Raw genomic sequence first — 26,451 nt, forward strand, 5'->3', positions numbered from 1 at the left:
TTTGACTAGGCGTCATTTTTTTCTAGGAATAAGCGGAGCTAAGCTCACATTGAATGGCTTTATATTGATACTATTTTCACACTCAAATCAAAATTAAAGAGAATTTAGTTTCAGGAGTATGTTTAGTAAACAATATGTATATTTGCAATGTCATGTGGTTTCAATAGGAACGCTCAATTTGAACCCAACAACAATTCTATTTCTATTTCAATGACAATCCAAACAAGAATAAAATGAAAGCAAAATGTATTAATTATTTCCTAAAAATATTTTCAAATATTATCCAAACAAAAAAAGTAAATTAAGAGGAAGAAGTTCTACTTCCATTACTTCTAAAAATATATGAAATAAACAAAAAATATATTATTTCCGCCAGTTCCTATTTCATAGTTTTGAAAATTACTTTTGTGACATACTTCTTACTTCCATTATCCAAACGGGCCCTAAACTTATATCATAGCTGGAAGTTCGTTCAGTTAAACTGCACTTAAATTGGTCAATTTCGTTATACAAACGACAGACCTGTCGACATGTTGAAAAATATACTTCTCATTTTTAGACCCACGATGCTGAAAAAGATACATACCATAACCAATAAGCCAACTGAGAACACTGGAGAAGGATCCCGCCCAAGTACTGGCACCACTAAAACCATCGTTCAAGACTCAATAAATTTATAAGAAGAAACCAAGATTATACAACACATTCGCACATCAAGCTCCTTAGCAGTTCTACCTGTTATATGCATTAAATTTTACATTCGAACACACCACAAGAGCCAAAAATTACAAACACTAACTTATTACATACACAACTGTTTCCAAAGTAAAGGAGAACTGTACAGACAAAAAATGAAGTACAAAACCCAAAGCTTAATCCTGTTTAGGCTAGCAGGATATGAGAAGAGCAAGCAGAGTTTTGATGTTCCAAAAGCTTCAAGGAAAGGAAATTTCAAGTGCTTGAGAACTATAAATTAAACAAAGAGCAAGCAGATCATCACACAACAAAAGTCACAATGCTGCAGTGTCTGATTTCATCCAGGAACGTAGTAATCCATCTTGTCCACTGGAAGATTTAAAACTGATGTGTCTGCCTGTACCACGACAAAAAACAAAATAAGTGAGCAATTTTCACAACATTTACATGTTTTTACGTATATGCACCAAGGGTGCAAGTTTACATATAAATAAAGATGATATATAATAAAAGATTAAGAAGAAAGCCTTTATGTACAAAAGATTAAGAAGAAGAATAAAGATTAAGAAGAAGAATTTCTTTATATAATAAAAGATAAAGAAGAAGAAAGTCTTTATGTACAAAAATCTCTCTCACGGCGATTTAGGGTGTACGTTACTTTAGCAACTTACCCATTTTCTTCATCGTTTTGATTGGATCTATTGGGTTTTTTAATTACTTTTGCCTCCTCTTTCTTTTCCATCTTCTCGATTAGCTCTTCTGTGGCTTCAGAAGGAGTTGACGATGTGGTCAAAGAAGCTTAAGTCTTAGGCTAATGTCATTACCTCAAATCTACCACAAGGATAGTGGATTGAACCTCACATTCATTCTGCAACAGTTTGCTGATTCTTAGCGCATTCAATATGATGAAGCTGAAGGGGATTAGGGGTCGAAAAATGGAAATTCAACTCTTAGTAGGTGATGCATTTGGTTTCAAAGCTTCTTTCTCGGCCATTAGATGTTTTGCGGACAAGAATTGGTCTGACGTCAGGAAACTTTAAGATTTAGCCATGGATTCAGGTACATTTACATCCAAATTTGATTCTACGGAGTCTAGATTAGCTATTCTGAAGAAAGGATTAGATATTCAAAGAAAGGCCATTCGACATTTGATAGTAAGCCGTTCATATTAAGTCCTTGGTCGGTTCATCTGAATATGGGAGAGGTTAATCTGGCTTCTGCTCTAATTTGGGTGAAAAGTCTGAATAGAAAATTTCATTTATGGAATGAAAAAGCTTTTGAGTAACTTGGCTAGTGTGATAGGAAAACCTATTTGCACTGATGGCGTTATGGCTACAAATGGGAGAATTGCTTTTGTCCTTAATTTCAAAAACCCACTGAACTTTAGGGGGCGTTGTGCATAACCCCGAAAACTTTGTTTATCTCATATAACCCCTGGAACTATAGGTGTCTCACAAAACCCCCCCTAAACTATACCTAATCTCATCTGATCACCCTGCCTGTAATTTGGAAATAACTAACAGGTTATTGTGTGATAATTCCAAACTTTGTGACTTGTCATTTACAAATAACTTAAATTTTGAGTTCTTTCCGTCATAAAGAACATTTTAGTTATTTGCAAATTACAGGCAGTGGAGTTAAGTGAGATAAGGTAAAGTTCATGAGGGTTTTGTGAGACACCCTATAGTTCAGGGGGGTTTTGTGAGACACCCTACAGTTAAGGGGGGTTATGTGAGATAATTGAAGTTTGTGAGATCAAAAGGTAGTATATCAATGAATTCCTTTTTTAAGTGTGATCATTGTAAAACATTTGGTCATAAGCATAAAATTTGTGTTAAGAGGAATGTGAAAAAGGTTTGGATGCCTAAGAAGGTGACTACAGACAATATGCTTCCTGAAGATGTTTCTAATGTTGTTATTTCCTCTTCAATTCCTAGTGAATCATCTGAGGTGAATGTTGTTAAAGAGATGAAACATTAAGAAAATCTCCCACCAAGTGAGACATGGCAGACTGCTAAGTCAAAGGAGAGGGAAATTACCAGTTGTTGATACATCTACTTCTAATACAAATAGTTTTCAAGCTTTACAAGGTCGTGTGAGAATGTTAAAGAGAATAGTTTTCAAGCTTATTGCTGGCATATCAAATAATCTATCAAATAAATCTGCATCATATGAGAAGAATTGGGGTAGTAGTTTTGCTGTTACTACGGATAGGACGACCCTAAATCCTAAGCCTGGATGAAATCCTTCCCTTGTCACAATATTAGGGGTCTAAACCACCCTAATAAGCAAAAAGAGGTTAAGAGCTCAATTCACAAAAATAAGTTAGCTCTTATGATTCTGCTAGAAACAAAAATTAAAGACATGCAATCAAATTTGGTGGCTGAAAAGTGTGCTCTTGGTTGGGAGTAGGCTCAAAATTTTTATCTTGATCCGTATGGTAGAATTCTTCTTCTTTGCTTTCAATAATATCTTAAATGGTACATTGCTTTGTCAAGGAGATTAGTGGTAATGACGTTTCTTATGCAACTTTCATTAATGGTTTTAACACAGTTAGTGTCAGAGTATCTTTGATGAATGATATCAGCCATATTGCTGCATCTATGTCCTCAGTGTGGGTTGTATTGGGTGATTTCAATCATTAGAGACATTGATGATAAAATTCAAGGAAAGCCTGTTACTAGAAGGGATCTTGGAGAGTAGCAAAGGCTTATGATTGAAGCCAAACTTTTAGATTTAAAATTTCGAGGATATCATTTCACTTAGAGTAATGTTCACGTTGTCAGCAAATTAGATAGAGTGCTTTGAATTTGGAATGGATAGATAACTTTCCTACTGATGTGGAATTTCTTGCCCCTTGGATTTCAAATCATAGCACACGCTCTTATCTGTTTGATGTTTCCATGAAAGCTTGTAATGTTAAAAGTTCTTTCAAAACTTTTGGCTATTGGTGTGATCACAAACCATCTTATTCTTCTAGCATTTTCATTATATTCTGGTTTTTTATTTTTGAGAAATTCATAAAGGTCATTGTTGTCTGCATGTACTGTAACAGCTCTTGACAATAAATAGTATCTAAATGTTTCTAGAGTTCTTTTTAATGCTATAAATTCTTTTTCAAATATCATATAATTTATTTATGCTTTTCTAAATTTTCCAGATGCATATATACATATATCATTTTTGTTTTCAATAGTAACTATGCCACCCCAAAAATAGTCTGAGGCATCAGTAAAAACATGCAAGTCATCTTTTGATTCTGGTATAGCTACCTTAGGGATATTTATTGCTACCTGTTTTATTTTATTTACTGTATCTTTTTCTAGTTCTGTTAGTTCTATATTTATTTTATCTGTGTTCCATCTGGATATAAGTTTATCTTTTTTTTTATATTTTTTGTTATTTTATTTATTTTTTGGATTAATGGATCAATTAATTTAGATAAATTCTGAAAGTATTTTCTTCCATAATCTAATATTCCTATGAAAGCTTGTAGATTTTTTTACGGTTTTTATTTCAGGAAAGCTTTTAATTTTCTTTATTATATGGTCTTGCATTTCTAATTGTCTTCCTATTCCTAAAAATATTTTATTTACTCTTATCTTTTTCTAGTTCTATTAATTCTATATTTATTTTATTTGTGTCCCATCTGGATATAAGTTTATCATTTCCTTTTTTTTATATTTTTTTGTTATTTTATGTATTTTTTGGATTAATGGATCAGTTAATTTAGATAAATTCTAAAAGTATTTTCTTCCATAATTTAATATTCCTATGAAACAAAGAATCTCTGCTTCTTCATAAAATTCAGTTTTCCTATCTGTGACTCGAGACTAGTACTATTCCTTATTGCAGAGATAAAATCACTTGCCAATTGTTATGTCCAGTTCAAGGCCTAAACTACTCACAACGCGGCCAAATACAGACCACCTCACTAGGCCAACTCTCAAACAATTAATCTCACTAAGATCCATTCAAGTCTCCCTCTATCGGTTTGATAAGAAAACATGAACTATAAGCAATCATCAACATGGTTCTTAACTACTGTTTACATAAACAAAATAAAAGCATGACTAGAGAGATCAGGGAGTATCCCTAAAGGTTGGAAATTATACCTTTACTATGGAAAAAATGGAGCAGAAACTGCTCTCATACCATTATAGTATAATAATATATTTTATTATATTAATATAATATAATATAATCATATGACATGATTTATATTATATTATATAATTAAATGTAATATACTAGCATATTCTTTAATTTAAATATGTTATATTATATTATACTATATTATTTTATTGGTTTAATATAATACACTATAATACAATAGCTACAAATATACAATAAAATATTAACTACAACTAATATAATATATTATATGATAATATATTATTAAAATATTATATAATATTATAATAAATATGGTGCACTATTATATAATATAGTATGTGATAATGCATAATGATATATAATAATATATAATAGAATAAATTATACATACAAATTAAATATAATAATATTTTATTCTATTACATCATTACATGACAATATAATATAATATATTGAATATATTATTACTTTATATTTTACATATCATGGTATGTATTTATAATATGATTAGCATGTATTAGTTAAGTAATACAAGAAGGTTTCAAAATTATCCCAATTGTCTTCAAAGTCGAACATAATTGTTCCAATGTGGATAATAGGGCAAATTTTTACTATTCGAACAAAATATTTGTATATGAGTGGGATAAATGTTCTAATAAATCAATAACACTAAAAGGTAATATTCTTGTTCCATTATCCCAATGACTAACATAAAATAGAATTCCCAAAAATATCACATTATACTCCCAAATGTCCCAATGAATAACCCCCACCCCCAAAGAGAATAAAAGGGTCCCCTATGTTTCAGGTGGTGCAAAAAATTAAGGTTGGTCAAGATTAAACTTAGGAACTCTAATAAGCAGTATTTTAGTGGTGTTTCAGCTAGGGATCAAAAATCCAGGGAGTCTATGATTGCCTCTCAAGTTCTTTTGCAAGAAAAACATTCTGCTATTGAATTGTCAGCGAGCTGGATCAAAAATCCAGTGAGTCTTTGACGGCCTCTCAAATTCTTTTGTAGGAAAAACCTTCTAATATTGAATTGCATGCTCAAAAGAGGAGACATTATTAGGAGTTTGTGAAACTTTTAAAGTACGAGGCGTGCTCTTTGCATCAAAAAGCTAGGGTGGACTGGTTATCATATAGTGATACAAATACGTTATTTTTTTTCAAGCCACAAGATGAAGCAAAGAATGTTAATGAATGTCATTCTTTACAAGCTGCTGATGGTAGGAGAAGTATTCCAGAAGACATTCAGAATGAAATGTTGTCCTTCTATAAGGGTCTATGGGGTCTTCTGAAAATGTCTGAGTCCTGTTCAAAATGATGTGTTTTCTAAAGGTTCTATTTCAAATGCATGTATCTTCTTATGTTAGACCTATTGATTTTCATGAAATTGAAAAAACTATGTTTTAGATAAATGTCCTGAAGAGTCCTAGTCCTAATGGGTTTACTGCAAAGTTTTTTAAGAAATCTTGTGACTTGATTAATGAGGATATTATAGCAACAGCTAAAAGCTTCTTTCACTCTAGTAAACTCTTATTCTTTTCATTTTTTTTTTCTTTTTTTCTTTTTTTTTTGTGAAATTGAAGAGGAAATCAAGTCAACTTTAAATATCAGAGGGAACTTAAGAAGAAATTTGGCTATTCATTACCGTGTCTGGCATTCATAAAACTTTCCTATATATATATAGAGGTTACAGACTCTTTTGGACTTAAATTTTTCAAATAATTACAAACTCTTCTGGACTCCACTATTACAGACTTTTCTGAACTTTACCTTTACAGTTTATCACGGACCTTTCTGGACTTCACAAAAAACAAAAAACGAACTGACTCAAAAGTTACTTTACAAAAGCTAAAATTATATTGTCTGCTAACTCAAAAGGTAAATCATAGTGTCTGCCACTTTCATTCATCTCCGGAAGATATGTTATTGTTGTAAAAGAAGTGAGGGTCATAGTTATCCATTAAGGTGCTTAAGTCGCTGTAAAAAAGATTAGGAAGATTTGGTTCATCATATTGACATATTGTAATTTTGAATAAGTTTTTGATGATCTTTAAATAATAAGGCCTCAATTAAGGGTCTAACATCTTGATAATCATGTGTTGTTTTTAAGATGATAAGTTCATCAAGCTCTTCAGTAGTAAGTTTTTACATAAACTAAATTTAGAATGAAAGACAAATTTATGCTTTTAGTTGGACCGGACATAAAGCCACTATATCAATCTCGATTTCTTTAATCAGCGGATTCATTCCTATAATAATATTTCTTATCCTTGTCAAAAAATATTTAAACTGCTCATATTCTGATCTGTCAATCATGATCTTGCAAACGGTTCCTCTTTCTATATGATATGCAGCTCCTGTATTAGCTTCTTTTTTAGGCTCACATTCTTAATAGTAAAATGTAAGATACGAAATGGATTTGTTGTCATATGAACATTGTCTGGGTTTTCTAAATGAGGATAATGCTAGTTTATCATTTTTCTCTTCGATGAGTTGATTTATTTCTGGGAGTAATTTTTTAAGTTCCTTTATGATCCATTTCCTATATTCTAGTCTTCTTTTGGTGTCCATAGACAATTTTTCTATGAATTGCCAGAAATCAGCTTCTTTTATGGTTTCAGTTTTTTCTTGAACATATTCTTGAATTCTCCTTTTAAACTCATTCGCTCTATCTTCTTCATCAATGAGTTTTACATGTAACTGTAGATTTGCTTCTTCCAATCTTTTTAATTTTAGACCCAAACGATTTATAGCATTTGTAAGCATATAGCTCTGAAAGTTTCCAACCATCGACTATATATTATTAAAGTCTTGTAGTGCCTCTCCAGTAATTCCGGATCTCTCCAATGCGCAAATACTCTAAATAGCTCTTCAAATGCTTTAACATTAAAAGAACTAGTTACGTCTATGTTTATTTGTGCTTCCTGTAATAATAATTTTCTTATAAGACGTGGCCTGTAAATTGAACTCTTTCCAATAGTCTAACTATAGCATGTAACTTAGACAAAGCTTCGATGAATACTTGTTGAAAATTGGCTTCTTATACTTTGATCTGTAAAATCTAATTTTATACACGGGTCATAAAGGAACTGAAAAAATTACCCCTGGAATAAATCAACTCATCAAAGATAAAAGTGATAAACTAGCATTATCCTCATTTAGAAAGGTCAGACATTGTTCATATGACAACAAATCCATTCTATATCTCACATTTTACTAGTACAAATGTGAGCCTAAATAAGAAGTTAATACAAGAGCTACATATCATATAGAAAAAAGGAACAATCCGCAAGATCACGATTGACAGATTAGAATACGAGCAGTTTATATATTTTTCGAGAATGATAAGAAACATTATTATAGAAATGAATCCACTGATTCAATGAATCGAGATTGATATAGTGGCTTTACATCCGGTCCAATTTGAAGTAGAAATTTACCATTCATTCCAAATCTGATTTATGCAAAAACCTACTACTAAAGAGCCTGATGAACTTATCACATTCAAAGAATATTTTAATTGGGAAGCAAATTAATACACCAATATGAAAGAATATTTAAAGGCTAAGAGACAAGCCTTAGATAAATAAGACTATTGGTGTGATGGTCTACAAATAGTGGCTCTCTACAGACTAAAAACAGCACATGATCATCAAGATGATAGACCCTTAATGAAGCCTTATTATTCAAAGTGCATCAAAAACTTCTTGAAAATTTATAATATGATGAACCGGATCTTCCTAATCTTATTAAAGTGACTTAAGCACCTTAAAGGATAACTATGACTCTCGCTTATTTGACGACGACGGTGCATCTATCGGAAACGAATAAAAGTCACAGACACTATGATTTACCTTTTGAGTCAGCAGACAATATGATTTTAGTATTTTTTTTAACTAGCTGCTTGAGTCAGCTAGTTTTTTATTTTTTTTCTGAAGTCTAGAAGGGTCCGTGATTAACTATAAAGGTAAAGTCCAGAAAAGTCTATAAAAGTGAAGTCCAGAAGAGTCTGTAAATTATCTGAAAAAGTGAAGTCCAAAAAAGTCTGTAACCTCTATATATGGAGGAAAGTTTTATGAATGAAAGGCAGAGTTGTGCAAAGCCAAATTTCCTCTTAAATTCCCCTTGATATTTCAAGTTGACCTAATTTCCTCTTCAAATTCCAAAAAAAAAAAGAGGTGTTCATCATATTGTTAGAATTGAGATCCTGTAAAATATCTTGGAATTCCCCTCATATCTAAGTTTTTATCTTCTGGAGATTGTGGATTACTGATTGAGAAGATTACCAGTAGAATTCAATGTTGTACTACCAAGCTATTATCATTTACTGGTAGGCTTCAACTGGCGAAGTCGGTAGTTTATACTGCATAGAATGCAGTTTTTTTTTTTTTTTGGTGGGGAGGCTTCAACTGGCGAAGTCGGTAGTTTATACTGCATAGAATGCAGTTTTTTTTTTTTTTTGGTGGGGGGCTTCTTTGTTTTGCCTAAGAAAGTCACTAGATGGGTTGAGCAGCTTTGTCGGGATGTTTCATGGGCAGGGGAGTTGAATAATCACAAGGCTAGTGTAGCTTAGTCCAAAGTGTGTACATCAAAGAGATGTGGTTGGATTAGGGCTTCATCAAATCGTGTTGTTCAACAAAGTTCTTATGTTTAAACACCTATTGGCAGTTGCTTTGGCTAAAGACTCTCTTTGGGTTCGCTGGGTCCATCATTACTATCTGAAAGACCAAAGTATTTGGAGAATTGCTATCAAGCTTCATTTCTTCTGGTCATTCAAGAACATTCTCAAGATCAGAGAAGAAGCTCTTCTGTGCATTCACATCACTGCTAATGGATTGCTTTGGATTGGTGATCCTCCTCAATTCAGTACCTCCTCTGCTTATAGGAAGCTTGCTGGTGATAAAGTTACAACACCGTGTTGGTATGGAATAAATTTTCTATTCCTAAGCAATATTTTATATTATGGGTGGTGTATACATAATCTGCCTACTAGGAATAAATTAGACAATATAAGACTATTGATGATATTGATGATGATACTTGCTCTGTATGCGATTCTGGAATTGAAGAAGAAACCATTTCTTTCTTGTGTAGTTTCAGTAAGCTCTGGGGAAAATCATGGATTTTGTTCACGTAAAGGTTGATAAATTTGCTTGGACTGATGCTTTACAATGGATGATTACAAGATGGAGAGGGAGATCTTCAATATGTTCTATTAAAGAAGCTGCTGCTGCATCCTGCATATATCATATCTGGAGAGCAATAAATTGGTTGGTTTTTGACAGCAAAGAGTAGGAAGAGTGTATGAAGGCTATTATTTATGAGATCAAGATTCAAGCCAGTAAAATCAGTAACCTGAAGGATACTAAACAAAATAGATATTGGTGTAGTGCTATGCACCTATTCCTTGAGTTTGTTAGTAAAAGTAGCAGCAGCAATGTATTGAAAGATTTAATTCATTAGCAATGTTTTAAATATCGGTCAATAAACTGATGTTATCAGCAATTTATCGGTTTTTGGGGCATTCCGCTATGATAAGTTCAATTCTAAATCGGTTATCGTTTTTTGGATGTTTCTTGCTAACAATGCGGCGATAAAGTGAGTTATCGGCCAATATTGTCGGCCCAAAAATCAGAATTATCGACCTTTGCTTTGAGTTTTTGATTTCAGGCAACGGGCACCTATTCAATGCACTTAAAATCCGATCTGACCCGAGATTCTACCCTTGGTTAGTGATCCTAAACATAAATATTTACATTTTGGTAAGTTTATATTTCATTAAGTACGGTTAGATTACATTTTAGAATATTATATTATGTATATCACCATCCGGTAATGTCACTCCGATAAATACTACTTATCCCTAATATATCCCCGATATCCAAGGTTTTAAATGTCGGTTATCGGGGATTTATCGGACGGTCAAAATCCTTATCGGATAGCGAAAATCGGGGATAAGTAGTATTTATCGGAGTAATATACTAGCAAATAATAAACAAACATAAGCTTGAAAAAAATATAATGTTAGTCAAAATGGAATAATAAACAAGCAAATAATAAGATAACATCAAGAATGAAAAACCATCTACGCATCTACATAATTATTGTTTAATCATGAGATTTATAAACTAACTTACTAAGTTGATATTTAGTAGTTATGAGCCATTATCAATATCCATAAACAAACATTAGCTAATTACCAATCAACCAAGTTCCAAAAGCAACAAATATCTCATAATTTGTAAACATTCAAAGAGCAAATTCAAAAAAAAATAAAAGCTCTCAAATCCTACTTATCGGCCGATAAAGCCGATATTTAGAGCCTACTTATCGGCCGATAAGTGTCTTTATCGCCGATAACTCGCCGATAAACTTCAAAAAACGATAACCGATTAAAAATCCTACTTATCCTAGCGGAAAGCTCCCAAATCCGATAACTCGGCGATAATATCGGATTATCGGCCGATATTTAAAACCATGCCGATATCCAATATCCGATATGGGTTTTGACCATCCAATAAATCCCCGATGACCAATATTTGGAACCTTGTTCATTAGTCTTTTTTTTTTTTTGCTGATGCCCTATCTCTGTTAGTACATTTTGGTTTGAGGCTTTTGTTGTTCAGCTTCAAGATGTGAAGCTGCATAGTGTAAAGGAAGAATGTACTCGCAAATTTGCTATTCCAAAAAAAAAGATGATAAATCATTTCAGATGCAGTTCTTAATAAATTAATTTCCATCATACAACTTATTTAGAAGAAATATAGTACTGTGAACCAACAAATATTAGAAGAACTTGATAATTTCCCATCAGAAACTTTGATATGAATATTTACAGCATAAAAAATATCACTGCAAAAACATATTTGTTTAACTTCAGTGCGTAAGCTAAAACTGATCTCATTAGGAACCGACATTATAGATCAGCTGAACAAACTAATGTGCAGAAAATCTTAGTATTTTACATCCTTGTCAAGTTGGTGTGAAAAGATAACTGTCTAAAGGATAAAATACATATAAGAAGTATAGAAGATACTTTGCTGGGAATGTGTTTACTATTGAAATATATAATGCTTCTTAGATGATTAAATACACCAACATCAAAAGTCAAAATTTACCATTTACTACCTTTTTTGACACTGTTTTTTTTTGTCTAAGAGAATTTGAAGAATTTCTTTGATTGAACAGACTTTGAATAGCATAACCATTAAAATATATTTTCTTCTCGCCATTGGTCAACTATCCTAATAGGTTTTATAGTAAAGCCCCTGTCTTGCCTCTAGTTTCATACATGGGATTTTGGCACCAAGATGACACAGTTAGTCCATTGAATTTCTCATGGAGACTTTTCAGCATGGGTTTATGTAAGGAGAGAAAAAACTTAGAACATTAGATGATGATGATATGAGAACTCTGAACTTGCAGCAATCAGGGAAGTCCGTGCAAAGGTAGTTGGTTCTTTTTCAAGCTCATCCTATCTTCCTCGGTTTTGATTCAGAATATGAAGGGCAGTCATGATAAATATATCCAATATTTTGCACTGCAGTTACCACCCATTAAGAAAAGTAAATTATTAATGGTTTGGGCAGGAGACATACCTAATAGAGAACGCATCTGGTAAAATGAATATATTGAGATTGATGAGGGATAAAATGCAAAAAGATAAATAAGAAATGAACCATCCATAACAAGTTAGACAAAGCTTCTCATAAGGATAAACTAAGAGGGTGAATGAGGAAGAAGCGGTTGAAAAGATTTGGCCATGTGAAGTAAATAAATTTGGACATTAATGGTTCTTTTAGTTGATGGAGCAAGGGCAAAAAGAGTAGAGCTAAGGGAGCATGGATAATGGTAGTTAAAAAGGGTGTGACTTCCATTATTAACAGACGATATGCAATTTGACCTGTAAATGGAGAAAATAGATTCATACAGCAAAGCCCAAAGATTTCGGATGAAAGCTTTGTTTTTCTTATTGCGCCTTTGACCAGTAAATGGAGTAAATAGATTCATGAGGCAGAGCCCAAAGATTTCAGATGAATGCCTTTGTATTATTATTGTGCCTTTGACCAGTAAATGGAGAAAAGAGAACCATGAAGCGGAGCACTAAGATTTGAGATGAAAGCTTTGTATTTATTATTGCGCATTTGACCAATAAATGGAGAAAAAAGATATGTTGCAGAGCGCAAAGATTTCGGATGAAAGCTTTGTTTTCATTGCGCTGTTGTCATTATCGACAGGAATCACGATAGGAATTTAACACTAAATAGCAGCATAGAAAAAAAAAACAAAGGATAAATCATTACTAGAAACAGGCTGGAGATGCAAAAGAAGATGTATGGCTCAAATCTTTTTCATCTTTGGAATAAAAATTAAAAGGAACATGCCCTCTCCTAATTAGGATTGCAATTAATAAAATGACCAAAAAATAGAAAGAAGCAGGAAAAGAATCTAAGATGTGTTCTAGACAGCATAATTAAATAGTCGATATTACCTACGTGCCCTCTGTGGATTAGATTAGAATAAAGGTCATGGATAGATCTTTTATTTTGGATCATGATGCGGGGTAAGGGTTCACACTTTGTCTGGATGAAGGGTGCAAATGTTGTAAGTATAAAAGACAGACTATACACATTTATAAACCACAATGAATGATACTATAAAAACTAGCACTAGCATAGAAGTATGAAAGAAAAATGGAAACTTATGCTTCTGACATTAATCTATAATTCCATGTTATAGAAGTTGAAGAGTAGGAATACCTCGTTGAATGGAACAAAAACACAGGGTGATAGACCCCTGCTATGTGAAATAGCAGGCACATCTGGGTCATGTGTCTCGTCCTCAGTCCAACCTTCTACAAATCCAAGCAGACCACCACTATGGTTTTTTATTTCACTTTCATTCACACCAGTTGTAACAAGTCTCAAGAGATCCACTCGATTGTTTGCCCCAACTACTGTCCCTCTAACCCTGTAAGGAGCCAGAACTTTTACAGAATTTACATAAGACGATGACTCCACAAACATGCATATGATAAATCACAGTTTTAAACTAAGGAAGCTTCTCATTTGAAAAACACTAAAAGATATCAAGTAGTCACATTGAAACTTCAAATCTGAGTGAACAATAAAAAGTAATATCCTTAAATACCTCGCACGAATTCTCAGAAGAGTCAATCGGACTCCTGGATATAAGATAGCAGCTTCAACCTGGAAAAAGCCGAATGTGATACAGTTGAATAAAGTTCACAGTAACAAGTTACAGAACATCAATAACTTCAACAAAGAATTTCAACGGATAAGAGGCGTTAATCTTCAGGAATCTAAGAACATTACCTGGTCCTCAGCTAATCTGTATTCACCCTTGTACACACAATCAGGCTTAGAAGCACGAAGGTGCATGCATTTTGCTGCCTCTTTAACCCTTTGAGAGGAGACCTAAATTCTCATGATAACTAGTATCAGAAAAATGCTATATAAATCATTCATTATATTTCCTTTCCTTGGCTGCAGTTTGAAACCTAGTTCAAAATTTAGAAATAACCTTGTAAAGCAACCTCCCATTGGGATAAAATCTGATGTACCGGTAGTAACAAACCTACAAAGGAGAAGAGAAAAGTAAGAGCATGAAAATAGGACACTATAACATGTTCACTAATTCTATCCTCAGCTAAAACAAAGCTAAGAAGTTCCAATAACCTAGCACATTGGTATCAGCAAGATATAGATCTAACTGCCCGTGTTAATTTCACCTTAAAATTTAAGGTAATAGATAAAAAATGCTATAAATAAGCCAGTAAGCGATCTACCAAAAATATTAGAAAGAAATCGTACCAAATGAACAGGATTTGTGACTTTCCACTCTGCGACTCCAACACGAACATAAGTATTCCTACTGACATAGAGACCTGGCAGACAACAAGCTTGAGTAAGGTATATAATCTTATGTCAGAATTTGAAGAGAATATCAAAAAAAGTGCTTCTTTAGATCAACTCACAGCACAAAAAATATTTTACCATCGAAACGAACTCTTGGTCTATGAGTCCACATTTTCCTCCATGAACAATCATACATGGATGTAACTATTTTATAGTTTTCTGATGCTCCAGACAACTTCAAAAGAAGTGTTCATATATATTAACTTTCAGAGATGATAAAAACTTGAATAAAATCAGCATAAGTTGTTCGAATGAAAAATACCTGCCATGCTCTCAGACATGCATTTTGCCACAAACTGGGATTGCGAATAGTGTATCTCCACTTACGACAAACACACGCCGCCCTCCCTAAACTGTATGGATCAGCTCGTGCAAAAACCTGTTCGCATTTGACCATACATACAAGATTTTATCAGTGGATGACCATATTAGTAGAGGTAAAAGGGTTCAATGTTATAATACATAATGCTGCCATACAAATACCTAAAGGGATGTGGTAGCAGAAACAGATGAATATATACGCATATTTGAAATGAATACTTGTAGAATAAATTTCTCGAATTGACTTTCCTACTACCATAAAGGAGATAATTGACAATTCACAATTTTACATTGGATTTATCATTATCTTTTAATATGTGACGTCAATATAGCGCTGTGAATAATATAACTGTGGTATCCCAGTGATCAAGTGTTTTCCTCTCAAGGAGGTTGCAAATTTATTGCTGTAGCATGCAACATGTTCTCTACAGTGCTAACTCGTTGAATCTAATGAAATAGCGAACAAAAGATAATGATTTTTAAAAGTCAAGAATAAGTCATCTACTACTATGGATTAGATAGGAGTTCCTCCTTTTGATGTCTACTACTTGGTTCAGGACTTTATGATGAGCAAAGACTAAAAATGGAAAATATCAGAGCGACTATTCTACTCATCTACTGTTTGTGGTTAACAAAGATGCCCGTTTGCCATATTCACTAAAGTGACTTCTGCACCTACTCTGAAGGAAAAACCAAAGGAATGACTGCACAAACTCTTCTTCACAGCACAGATTCAGATGATAGCAAAAGGGTCTATTACTTAATGGAGATTGTGATCATCCTGTGGTTAGCAGATGATGAGAATAAAAATAGAAATGTTGAAATGATGAGCACAAATCACAATAAATCAAGTCTCTTGATATTTGTTACTTCTGGTTTCCGGACACTTACAAGACACCTAGGAGCTATGCCCTTAAACCCACCATAAGTCAATTACCCATTTTGCCAGTTAAATGCAAAGATGATTTTAATACAGGATATTAGCCCAAAAGAGTGATTAAAAAGAAAGCTCATATGAAATAATATTTTACATTGATAAAGTTAAGTTTAACTAGTAAAGTTTACTCTAACTATTATATTACCATAGAAGAAATTAAGCACTCTTGATGGCCAATTCCACTTTAATTCTATAAAGAAGATCCTCCTTAATCTCAGTATTATGATTAACCATTGATCCTAATAGCAAAAATTATCATATTATATGCAGCACCATCAATCTTCATTCTACCTTCATTTTCCTCATACTCCTAATATTATGTTCCACGCTTTATCTTACTGTTTATAAACTCTTTAGTTTCTAAAGCTTCTCTCAACCTTTCTACTCTTTGAAACATTCTCTCTAGTATGATTCTCATCAACTTATACAGTATCATCTTCAAATAAAATACACCGTAGAGCTTCATCTGAATAATATTCATACATAACTAAGAGAACAACAAGAACTGAATATCTTACTCCTCGGTGGACATGTATGTCGACAATAAATGTTTTTGTCTCCCTCAATCATACTCACGTTGAAAGCCAGTTACTGATTCATCATATATATGATTATTGTTCATGCATATTTCTATATTTTAGAAAAAGAAAATCAAGGTGCCTTTTCTTACATCTATCTTTCATCATGATATCTCACTATAGTACAGAGATTGGTGTTCATCTCTCTGTAATTTCTATATGCACTGATTTTGCTTGGTTGCGTGATACTTTTTGCTGCTTATACTTTCAGGTTTCAACTGGATTTTGTTTGTAAATAGAAAAATTTTGAAAGCAATATGTACATCCAGGTATGCCTGAGTTGATGAAACATCTCTGCATGGTTAATGGAATTATTTACTTCATTGACCAGAAAAAAGTAAAAGAAAACTCCAACATATTTGGGGTGAGATTTACAACCCAACAATTATCTTCTTACCCACATAAATAAAAAAAACCCAAACTTAAACGGTTTTCTCAAAACACCTAAAAGGTGTTTTGAGTCTACCATGTTAGGTATTTCCCCCAAATATGAAAAGAAAATCCCCAAACTCTCGACTCTCCTACCTGCGATTGACGATCGCCTCCCACTCGCCGCCATAGCCGTAGCTATCGTCTCCATCGTCGTGCAAGTCGTCATCGTCATCGTCGAAGGTCCGATCAGATTGCCGATCAAGGTATTCACCGATCTCTCTTGAACACTCAAATCTCTCCCTCTCACTTCTCTGTTCTGTGTTTTCTTCTTCCTCTCAGTCCCTCTTACATGTTGGACGAATTTATTGCAAAGTAACCTAATTTGTATGTTATTTTGGATTGGGTTTTTGCCCTCATTTGTGTGAAATTCCTTTTTGCCCCAATTTTTCACCGCCATTCACATCCTGTTCCATTTCTACATAGTGTTTCTTGCATTTTTTTTTAATCTAATTTTATCCTAAATGTGTCAATTTAAGCATTTATCATGATATTAAGGAGATGTCATTAAATCTTGAGGAGATAATTTTATTAAAGTGAGTTTATTTTTAGAAAAGTTATGAGGAGCCAATTCCATAAGATGTTGTTTTTGCACATTAAAAAAAGTTTCATAGTAGTTTGTGTATGGTGGTGCCTCTGTGCTTAATGGCTATGAACACTCCTTGTTCAGGTTGTGTATTGATGTAAGCCTGAGAGATTGAAGTTGGGGAATAATATAATTGTCTGTGAGTCTCGGTAGGCTTTAAAGCTTGAGATTGTTTTCTTTGTGTTGTGGATGTTGAGTATTTTTATAGAGAGGTGTTTGTTTCTTGAGCCAACTTGCTTGGAATATGACCTCTACTAAGTTCTAATACTAATTTAAAAATAAAAATGCAAATCACTTAGTACTGCGTGATATCTACCTTCAACTTTTACCTATGTGAAAATTTCTAGAGCCTTAAGATGATGAATAAACTACTAGCTTTTCTAATTAGAGCCTTAAGATACATAAATCTAATGAATCAATAGGCAAATATGTGATTTGATTGGATTTATCTTTTGGATTTTTACCAGTTTGCATACTTGAGACATTATATCATGAAAAAACTAGGGCGATGTACATCAGTACAATCACAGGAGCTAGCATTTTCATTTCAAGATAAAAGGATAGACAATTATGCTTATATAGCCAAAATTAGTGTAAGTATAGTTACTGTCAACGTGCCTATTTAATTACGCCTCTTTAGTAATATCGCAAAGACCGATCTCTTATTTTATTATGCGTCTTTATTTTGATATTAAGGTGAATGTATTATGTAATAGATGTCAAGTGCAACTCATGATGTTGAGGAGGTGGTGGAGATTACCCCTTTCACAGGGGGCGGGAACTTGGCCTTAAAAGACGGAGCTTTATTTTATAGACTTGATGGAGGAAGAAGTAAAAAAAGGAAATATGCATACAACGACATTTACTCGATCGGCTTGGAAATTCATGGAAGATGAGCTGAAAAAGAAGACCAGGAGAGAATATACTCACGATCAATTGAAAAATAAGTCTAAATAATTAAGACAAAGATGGAGAAATTTGAAAAGTATATTGAAGGATACAGGAGTTGGATATACTGCAAGCACCGGTATAATAGCCGCATCAGAGGATGTGTGGAACAAGTTATATGCGGTAATACTTGATCATTCATTTTTTTAATTTTTATTAGATACCTCATGTGAGATTGGATTCATTATTTATTTTGTTTTGCACAGAGCCACAAGTATGCAAGATATTTTCGTAGGAAAGGATGTAAAGGTTATGATAAATTGTGCATTATTTTTGGTGATACAATTGCCACCGGTAATAATGCTCATCCATCTACCGAAAGTCCTACCATTAGTGAGGATAATAAAGAAGAAGATGAGGAAGATGAGGAAGGAGCAGAGTCGTTGCAAGCTAAGAAAAAGGCAAAAGTGGCGAAGAAACGTGTACCATTAAGGCAACAAATCCAATTAGCAATGGTAGATGCTTTCACCTCGATGAGAGAATTTTAGGAGAAAAATGGAATGGATGGAGAGAAGAATGAGTTCTACTGCTGCAGATAGTCATGTTAGTGGTGATATAAATAGGCAAACAAATTTACCTTTTGAAGAAGATCAAAGTGTGGTGAATTGCATTACTGCACTTAGTGCACTTGAAGATATAAATTCAACTCAGTTTTTTAAGGCCACATAGGTTTTGCATGATGATGCATTATGGAGGATGATGTTTCTAGCCATGCCTATAGAGAGAAAGAATGATTGGGTGTTAAGTCTTCGTTGATGTTTGTATGTGTTAGACCGAGGACCTCACAATGGTGCTTATGTTATGATTGTTTCTATTAGGTTCAAGACTTTTGGGTGTGTTTCTATTATGTTTGTCACTATTTTGATTGAGGACCTTTATGTGTGTTTCTATCATGTTTATTTCTATTAGGTTGAGGAACCTCTGTATTTGGTAGTCTTTTGTTGCTTATAATATGTCGTGTGTGTTGTATGAACTATGTTAAAATTTTATTATCCTTATTAATCCGAATGTGTGTATCTATTTCTATTTTGGTATGTATATACAATTGTTCTTAGATTTTTGATAGTATTGAATTACATCTCTATTTGCTTATAGGTATGGATGTGGATGACTATCAATCATCATCACATTCTGATTCTGATTCAAATGATGAGCAATTTGAAGATTTATTGGCTATTTATGCATGCATGGAGCTTCATGGTGGTTTGATGGAAAAGACTAGACCACAAAGAATTTCAAAATTAAAGGGACATGATTGGGTGATTGAGGCCCTAGATGGTCACTCGGCTACTTGTTTTGATCTTTTTCAAATGAAAAAAGAGGCTTTTGTTAATCTCTATGAAGAGTTAAAGAGAATTGGAAAACTAAAACATTCCAGAAATGTGACGGTACAAGAACAATTAGCAATATTTTTATTTGTGCTTTCTTATAATGAACGACAACGGATGGTCGTGGATCGCTTTCAACACTCATTGGAGACCATCTCTACATATTTTACGAAAGTCATTTATGCAATTTGTTCTTTGATCAAATATGTGATTGTTCATCCTTCATCCGATGGAACTACATCAAAGATATCGACTAAAGCAAAGTTTTATCTTTATTTCAAGGTAGGTACAACTATATTCCTTCTAAATACATTCAATTAAATGACATATTATTATATTGTTCTGATATTTATATACCTATAATTTTTGCATGACAGAATTGTGTAGGGCGATAGATGGTACTCATATTTCAGCTTGGGTGCAACCAGATGATCAAATTCCATACCGTGGAAATAAAATTGTACTAACGATGAACATGATGTGTGCTTGTTCTTTTAATATGTGGTTCATATTTGTTATGAGTAGTTGGGAAGGAAGTGCAAATGATTCAAGAATTTTCTTAGAATGTATTAGCAATCCGGCAAATAAATTCCCCATGCCTCCTCCAAGAAAGTACTATTTGGTCAATTCTGGATATACCAATATGCCGGTTTTTCTTTCACCATTCTGTGGTGAGCGCTACCATTTAAATGATTATAGAGGGCAGAATCTTCCACTTCAAGGTGCTAGAGAGCTATTTAATTACTTGCATTCTTCATTAAGGAATGTTATAGAGCGATGATTTGGGGTATTGAAAAAATGATTCCCAATTCTAAGGGACATGCCTTCATATAATTTAAAAAAACAAAAATATATTGCATTAGCATGTTGTGTTATTCATAATGTGATTCGAATGCATGATTCTGAAGATCCGTTATTTATCAAGTACGAAAATGAAGATATAGAGCTTGAAGAAGATGACATTATTGCATGAGAACAACATATCGTTCCAGTTAATGTTAGCCCAGAGCACCTTCGACGGATGGCAAAATTTCGAGATCGTTTGGTCCAGAGAATATGGAACGATCATATTGGACAACATTAGTATGATGTGTTTTAAAATTGATGAATATTATATTGTTAACATCACTAGAATGTATTATGGGATTGATGAATGCAAAATGAATATCATTGGATCATTATTCATCATTGTTTCATGTGAGTGGTGGCACATTATTATTTTTAATTAGATATTCATAGGCGGTGGAGGTGGAGCTTCCAAATGGTGGCGGCCGGCCACCGGCGGGTGGGAGGTGGCAATCGGCGACGCGCGTCGGCCGGTGGGCAGGAGTAAGAGTGGTGGTCGAGTGGAAATAATGGTTAGTGGTGGGTTGGTTGTATATGTATTATATGAAGGGTCAAACTAGTGTTTGACCAAAAACTCGCAATGGTGTTTTCAAAACACTTGCGAAAAACACCATGGCATGGTGTTTTTATATTAAAACACAACAGTAAAAACACATTGGTTGCCAAACATACCCTTGGTATTTACCTTTTTCTTATAAATACCAAAGCCCCCCCCCCCCCCAACAAAAAAAAAATTCATATTTTATATTTGGTCCTTATTCTTTTAGTGCCTAAAACCTTTCATATTTTGATATTAGTCCCTCAATCATTGATTTTGCTATAAGGTCCCCTTATATTCTTAAGTTATATATTTAAAATTAATCGTGACGATTCAAATTGCTATTAAGCCCTCCAATTTTCATGGGTAGTTGTTTCAAATTAATCATGACGATTAAGGGCCCTAGTTGTATTTTTGTTTGTTTGAGGAACTAATGTCTAAACAACTTAACAATTAAGGAAGCTACAAACAATTTGAATGATTTGAGGGATCAATTTCAAAATAATAAAGATTGAGGAGAGTAATTTTGCAAAAACTCCTTTTATGAAATAAACAACTAACAAGTTATGCATGTATTTTGGATTCTTAGCCCCTTCATAATGGAAGTTCCAACTCCGCCCCTGCAAAGTGTTGTTCCATTATTTGTCAGGGATTTTCTTAGTTTCCATACTTCCATAAGATTTTTTTAGATGAAGATCACAACCATGTTCACTGCAATGACATAGTTATCCATACCAAACACACACTTCCAAATAAATAAGAATGTCATTAGGTTATATAGCTTTCCAATTTTCTTCAGTTCCTTCAAAATATTATCAACTTCACCAGCGATGTGCTTACCAATATCAACCATTTCACAGATTCCGTACTTAGATAGGATAGGGGAGGAGGGTTGTGCTAGGTTGCTTACACCCCTCAAGAAGCATAGTCTAATGCCTCCAATCTCTATAAAATGAATTATTAAAAAGAATCAAATCACTTCTTCAACTAATTCTCCCTCCGGTATAATAACTCCATCACCATCAAATTTTCAAAAGGAAAAACCACCATGTTAACTGACTTAAATTTTAACTTCAAAATTTTGTTACCTAAAGTTACATATTGTTAGTAGCATGAACAACTGCCTCCATAAAAAGCTTTGATAAGGACGGAACATTTGTAAGGGTTATTGCAAAAACCACCAATCCGTAAAGCACAACTGAGTTATTGAATCTACATATATAGCCATTACTGATAATAATCAAGAAGGATCGAGTTACAGAATCAACTATAAGTGATGTTTGGTAATCCAAAATGAAGAAATAACTGTTTCAACTGCCAAACGCATACAAGATATTGAAAAGTACCTCATATATCAGCTCATCTGGCAAAGATCGATGTATGAGGGCTGGATCATGAAATGGCCTGCTGCTCATACTTCCAAAGGGTGCAACAGGTCTTACTCTTTTTCCATACAGACCTGGTAAGAAAAAAAAGATCAAGATGAGAAAAAATTGAAAAAAAAATGGCATCTTGAAACAAGAGTATCAAATTCAACAGAAAGACCATTCTCTATACAGAATTAAAGATCTTCACAATAATATGACAAACTTAAACTAATGCACAACTGAAATCAAAGGCAAAGAGAGAAATAAACTCAAAGAAATCTGATCAATATATCCTTTAATATGCAAAATCAGATGCGACTTACTCAGCCAAGGCCTCTCTGTTCCTATGAACTGCTTCATCTTCTGATGAGAGAATATACCAAACTCGGGTGGAACTGATCTGCTGACCTCTGCAATAAATAAATACCTATGATCATCCAACTACGGTAAAAGAATGTTGCTTCTATAGTTAAGCAGAAGAAAGTAATTAAGATGAAAAATCGTTAACAAGTGTAAGCACCGAATGTCAAGATAAAATTATGGGAAGTAAAAAAGGTAAACAAGCATAAAGACAATATCCACAATCAATAAACAGAGAATCCAGCTTTACTCTACCATGCGTATCAAAATTTGGCAATACAGAGTGCTCAGGTCCAGATTTGAATATATGAAATTCTCTCTTCTGCAAGCATACAGGCATCAGTGAGGTAGAACTTAGCTCAAATATCCATAATATTTATCTAATGTCGTTGTGAGACATCCTGTCTCTCATCTCATCCTACATAGGTTCACGAATATTTATCACCAGCCAAGACAAGATTCCATAAATATTTTCTATTTAATTTTTAATTTTCCACTACTCAAATTCAAAACTTTCAGCAAAATTCCAACAAATTTAAACTCTGCCGCATTTCAAAGAAAAATTGACGGCTCATAAACGTGATACCCCCAAAATTCCCCCATCCACTCTTCATCTAACACAAAAATATCTCGAATTTATGAAACCTAGTCAACAGAACTCTAACAATTCCGAATCAAAATCCACGCGATTAAGAAAAAGGAGCCAGCTTTCCAAAAGAACCAGCTCAAGAACGAGAACTTTCAAAATAATTCTGTAAAAAGGTGAGAAATTGAAAATTACCCGAAGCCATTAGAACCGTGAGTCGCTGCTTTCTCGTTGGGGAAAAATGCGAAAAAGGGGAAGGGCGGACCGCGGAACGAGAAGGATACCAGGTAAGAAGAAATTTTCATTTTAAACCCAATGCAACTTTTATTTTTAAAAACCGACTCACTCTCATTTTAATTACCCAAATCGATCCACTTTGTGGCCACGAAACGGATCAATTTTTTTAATCTCGTCTCTAAATAGTCAGGGTTGTCAACCCCGACTATTTTGCTAATGTCTTAACTAAATTAGTCGAAATTGACAACCCCGACTAATTTAGGACTCTGTCTAATTGGTCGGGGTTGGCAACATCGACCAATTTGAAAGTCGTAGTTCGAAATGATCGGGGTTCCCAACCCCGACCATTTTGCCTTAGCTGATTGCAGCTCGACCATTTTGTCTTAGCAGTGACCTTTGCACCCAGCTGACGAGTCAAGCTGGAATCGGCTAAGGCAAAATGGCCAGGGTTGGAAACCCCGACCATTTCGAACTACGGCTTTCGAATTGGTCGGGGTTACCAACCCCGACTAATTTAGCTAGGACATTAGCAAAATTGTCGGGATTGGCAACCCCGACTATTTAAAGACGAGATTAAAAAAAATTGACCCGCTTCATGGCCACATTGATGAGGTGGTCACAAAGTGGGTCGATTTCGGTAATTAAAAATGAGAGTGAGTCGGTTTTTAAAAAAAAGTCTTAATGGGTCTAAAACGAAAATTTCTTCTACAGCTAAATACCGCCTCTTTCCGATCCGATTGGAGAAATATTGACCGTTGGAGTGTGTGGGTGGAATCTATCGTTGTTGGTCTGGGTTGAGAATTTTAGACGCAACGTGTCTAAAAAGGAAGGGTTCTTCAATCTTCATGCATATATTATTACCAAATAGGGATTTTTCAGATATTAGTCCCTCCCATTTTCAATAACTCCACATTAATCCCTCAATATTAGAACTAGGTCAAAAATCGTCTTTAAGATTGGTCCCTGGATGTCATAGGGGTTGAGACGAACCAAATACTTAACAAATAGTTCGGTATTTATTCGCTTAAGTATTCGGTCATGTTCAAGTCTACTTGCCCAGCCGAAACCCTAGGAGCTTAGGGTATTAATAGGCAGCTATCGGGTGGGCCTACACAAGAACGTGCTCATGATCAAAAAACAAATCACGTGGTCCCCACAAATCCCCTGTTACGAGATTTTTCCTCCTTCACGCAGTAAATGACCCAACGTCGTTTCGTCCTTATCAATTGACGCGTTCACAATTCTCCACCTCGGTGAAGTTTTTCTCAAAACTGAGCCGACACCAACCAAAACAAATGTCTCACTTGCTGAGACCCAAATGGGAGTGCGAACACTCACCCCAAATGTCGATGTCGCTCACCAAATCGATCTCACCCCCATCAAAATCCAAACCGGCTGCATCTGAAAGACTGCCTACGTATCCTCTTGCCCAAGGAATCAAGCCAAACGTAGTTCACCCAAATGGCCGCGAACGACCTCAATCCAATAGAAGAGTTCGCAACTCTTCTCTAATATCATCAACTCTGCGGCTGATAGCACCTCCAATGGCCTCAAACACCTCCACCTGAGGTGAACCAATGGCTATATCCAAACTATATCTATCAGCTGCACTTGAATCAAAATCGAACTCATCATCTGCATCTGAATCCAAATGACTTCCACGCTGTGTCACCTCAGCTGGAATCCCAACCAATGCAGAATGATCTGGAGTAATCTTTACCCAATGTGGAGTAGCATCACTCTCCACCCGCTGCGATACCTCTAAGGTCTGTCCAAAACTCTCCACCTGCTGAGAGTCAATTAGCTTCCTCATCGAAGCCTCAACCAAAGTGACACTACCAGACCTATCTTCTAATGGAGTTTTACCTCCAATCACAGCAGTTGACAACTCTTTAATAGGATGACCCAAATATGTCGAAGCCTCTGTCCAGAAACTCTTCTGCAAACCATTGCTTGACAACAAACACCGATCCTCCTCCAGCAAGGCACGGTCTTCCAAATTTGTCACCCTATCTAGTTGCCCCAAGATTTCCTTTCCAACGAAGTGTCTCGAAATGCCGTGAGCTCGGCTCCAATACAGAAATAGGTCCATCTTGTACCTCCCACCAGAATAGAGTACCTTCACCTTTCTGTCTATTACACACTTCTTCAATCTGTTAGAGACTACTAGGACTTTCTCCATCGGGGATTTGGTTGCAACCCAAACACGCCTAGAACAGTCACCAACAAAGGAAACCAAATGCCTATTATCTCCCAATGATGCTCCCTTGGAAGGCCCCCAAACATCCACGTGAACTCCTCCAGAATGACCCTTAGCACGGTGAATAGAGGTGCCACACTTCACCTCGGTCTTCTTGCTCACATCAACATATTCACTGGACTTCAAACTGCAGGTCTTCGCACCCTCTTTCAATCTATGCGAGGAATCAATACTGGAATGGTCAAGCCCCAAATGCCGCAGTCTAGTCGAATTAACAGAAGTCGTCAGCTCTCCACCTGCCACTATACCTCCAGTCAAGTAATACAAGTTATTTCTCCTGACGCCCTTCATCAAAATACGAGAGTCTCTCGCAATCTCGAGAACCATGTCCTCAACACGAACCTTCAGACCCTCTCCAACCAAAGCTCCAATCG

General features: G+C 34.6%; 1 protein-coding gene across 2 annotated transcripts; it reads right to left on the reverse strand.

Annotated features, from left to right (window-relative positions):
- On the reverse strand, window positions 647–23,854 carry LOC109824355 (F-box protein 7). Of its 2 annotated transcripts, XM_020390935.1 has the most exons (12): window positions 23,776–23,830; window positions 23,250–23,316; window positions 22,958–23,044; window positions 22,614–22,726; window positions 15,019–15,135; window positions 14,835–14,931; window positions 14,652–14,725; window positions 14,362–14,415; window positions 14,154–14,255; window positions 13,969–14,027; window positions 13,578–13,788; window positions 647–1,093 (listed from the first exon to the last, which is right to left on the reverse strand). In XM_020390935.1, the coding sequence occupies exons 3-12, from the start codon at window positions 22,992–22,994 to the stop codon at window positions 1,034–1,036; spliced, it is 924 nt and encodes a 307-aa protein (XP_020246524.1). In that variant the 5' UTR covers window positions 22,995–23,044; window positions 23,250–23,316; window positions 23,776–23,830; the 3' UTR covers window positions 647–1,033. The 2 variants fall into 2 exon arrangements, with proteins under 2 accessions (XP_020246524.1, XP_020246523.1); XM_020390934.1 differs by lacking the exon at window positions 23,250–23,316 and having other exon boundaries at window positions 23,776–23,854.

Source organism: Asparagus officinalis, chromosome 9, assembly GCF_001876935.1.
Source record: "Asparagus officinalis chromosome 9, Aspof.V1, whole genome shotgun sequence".
Classification (NCBI taxonomy): Eukaryota; Viridiplantae; Streptophyta; class Magnoliopsida; order Asparagales; family Asparagaceae; genus Asparagus; species Asparagus officinalis.

Coding starts and splice junctions, on each gene's coding strand:
- LOC109824355 (XM_020390934.1), bottom strand. Junction 14,416..14,651: donor TCACAAATCCTGTTCATTTG/GTACGATTTCTT, acceptor TCTCCTTTGTAG/GTTTGTTACTACCGGTACAT. Junction 13,789..13,968: donor CTTCTGAGAATTCGTGCGAG/GTATTTAAGGAT, acceptor GGCTCCTTACAG/GGTTAGAGGGACAGTAGTTG.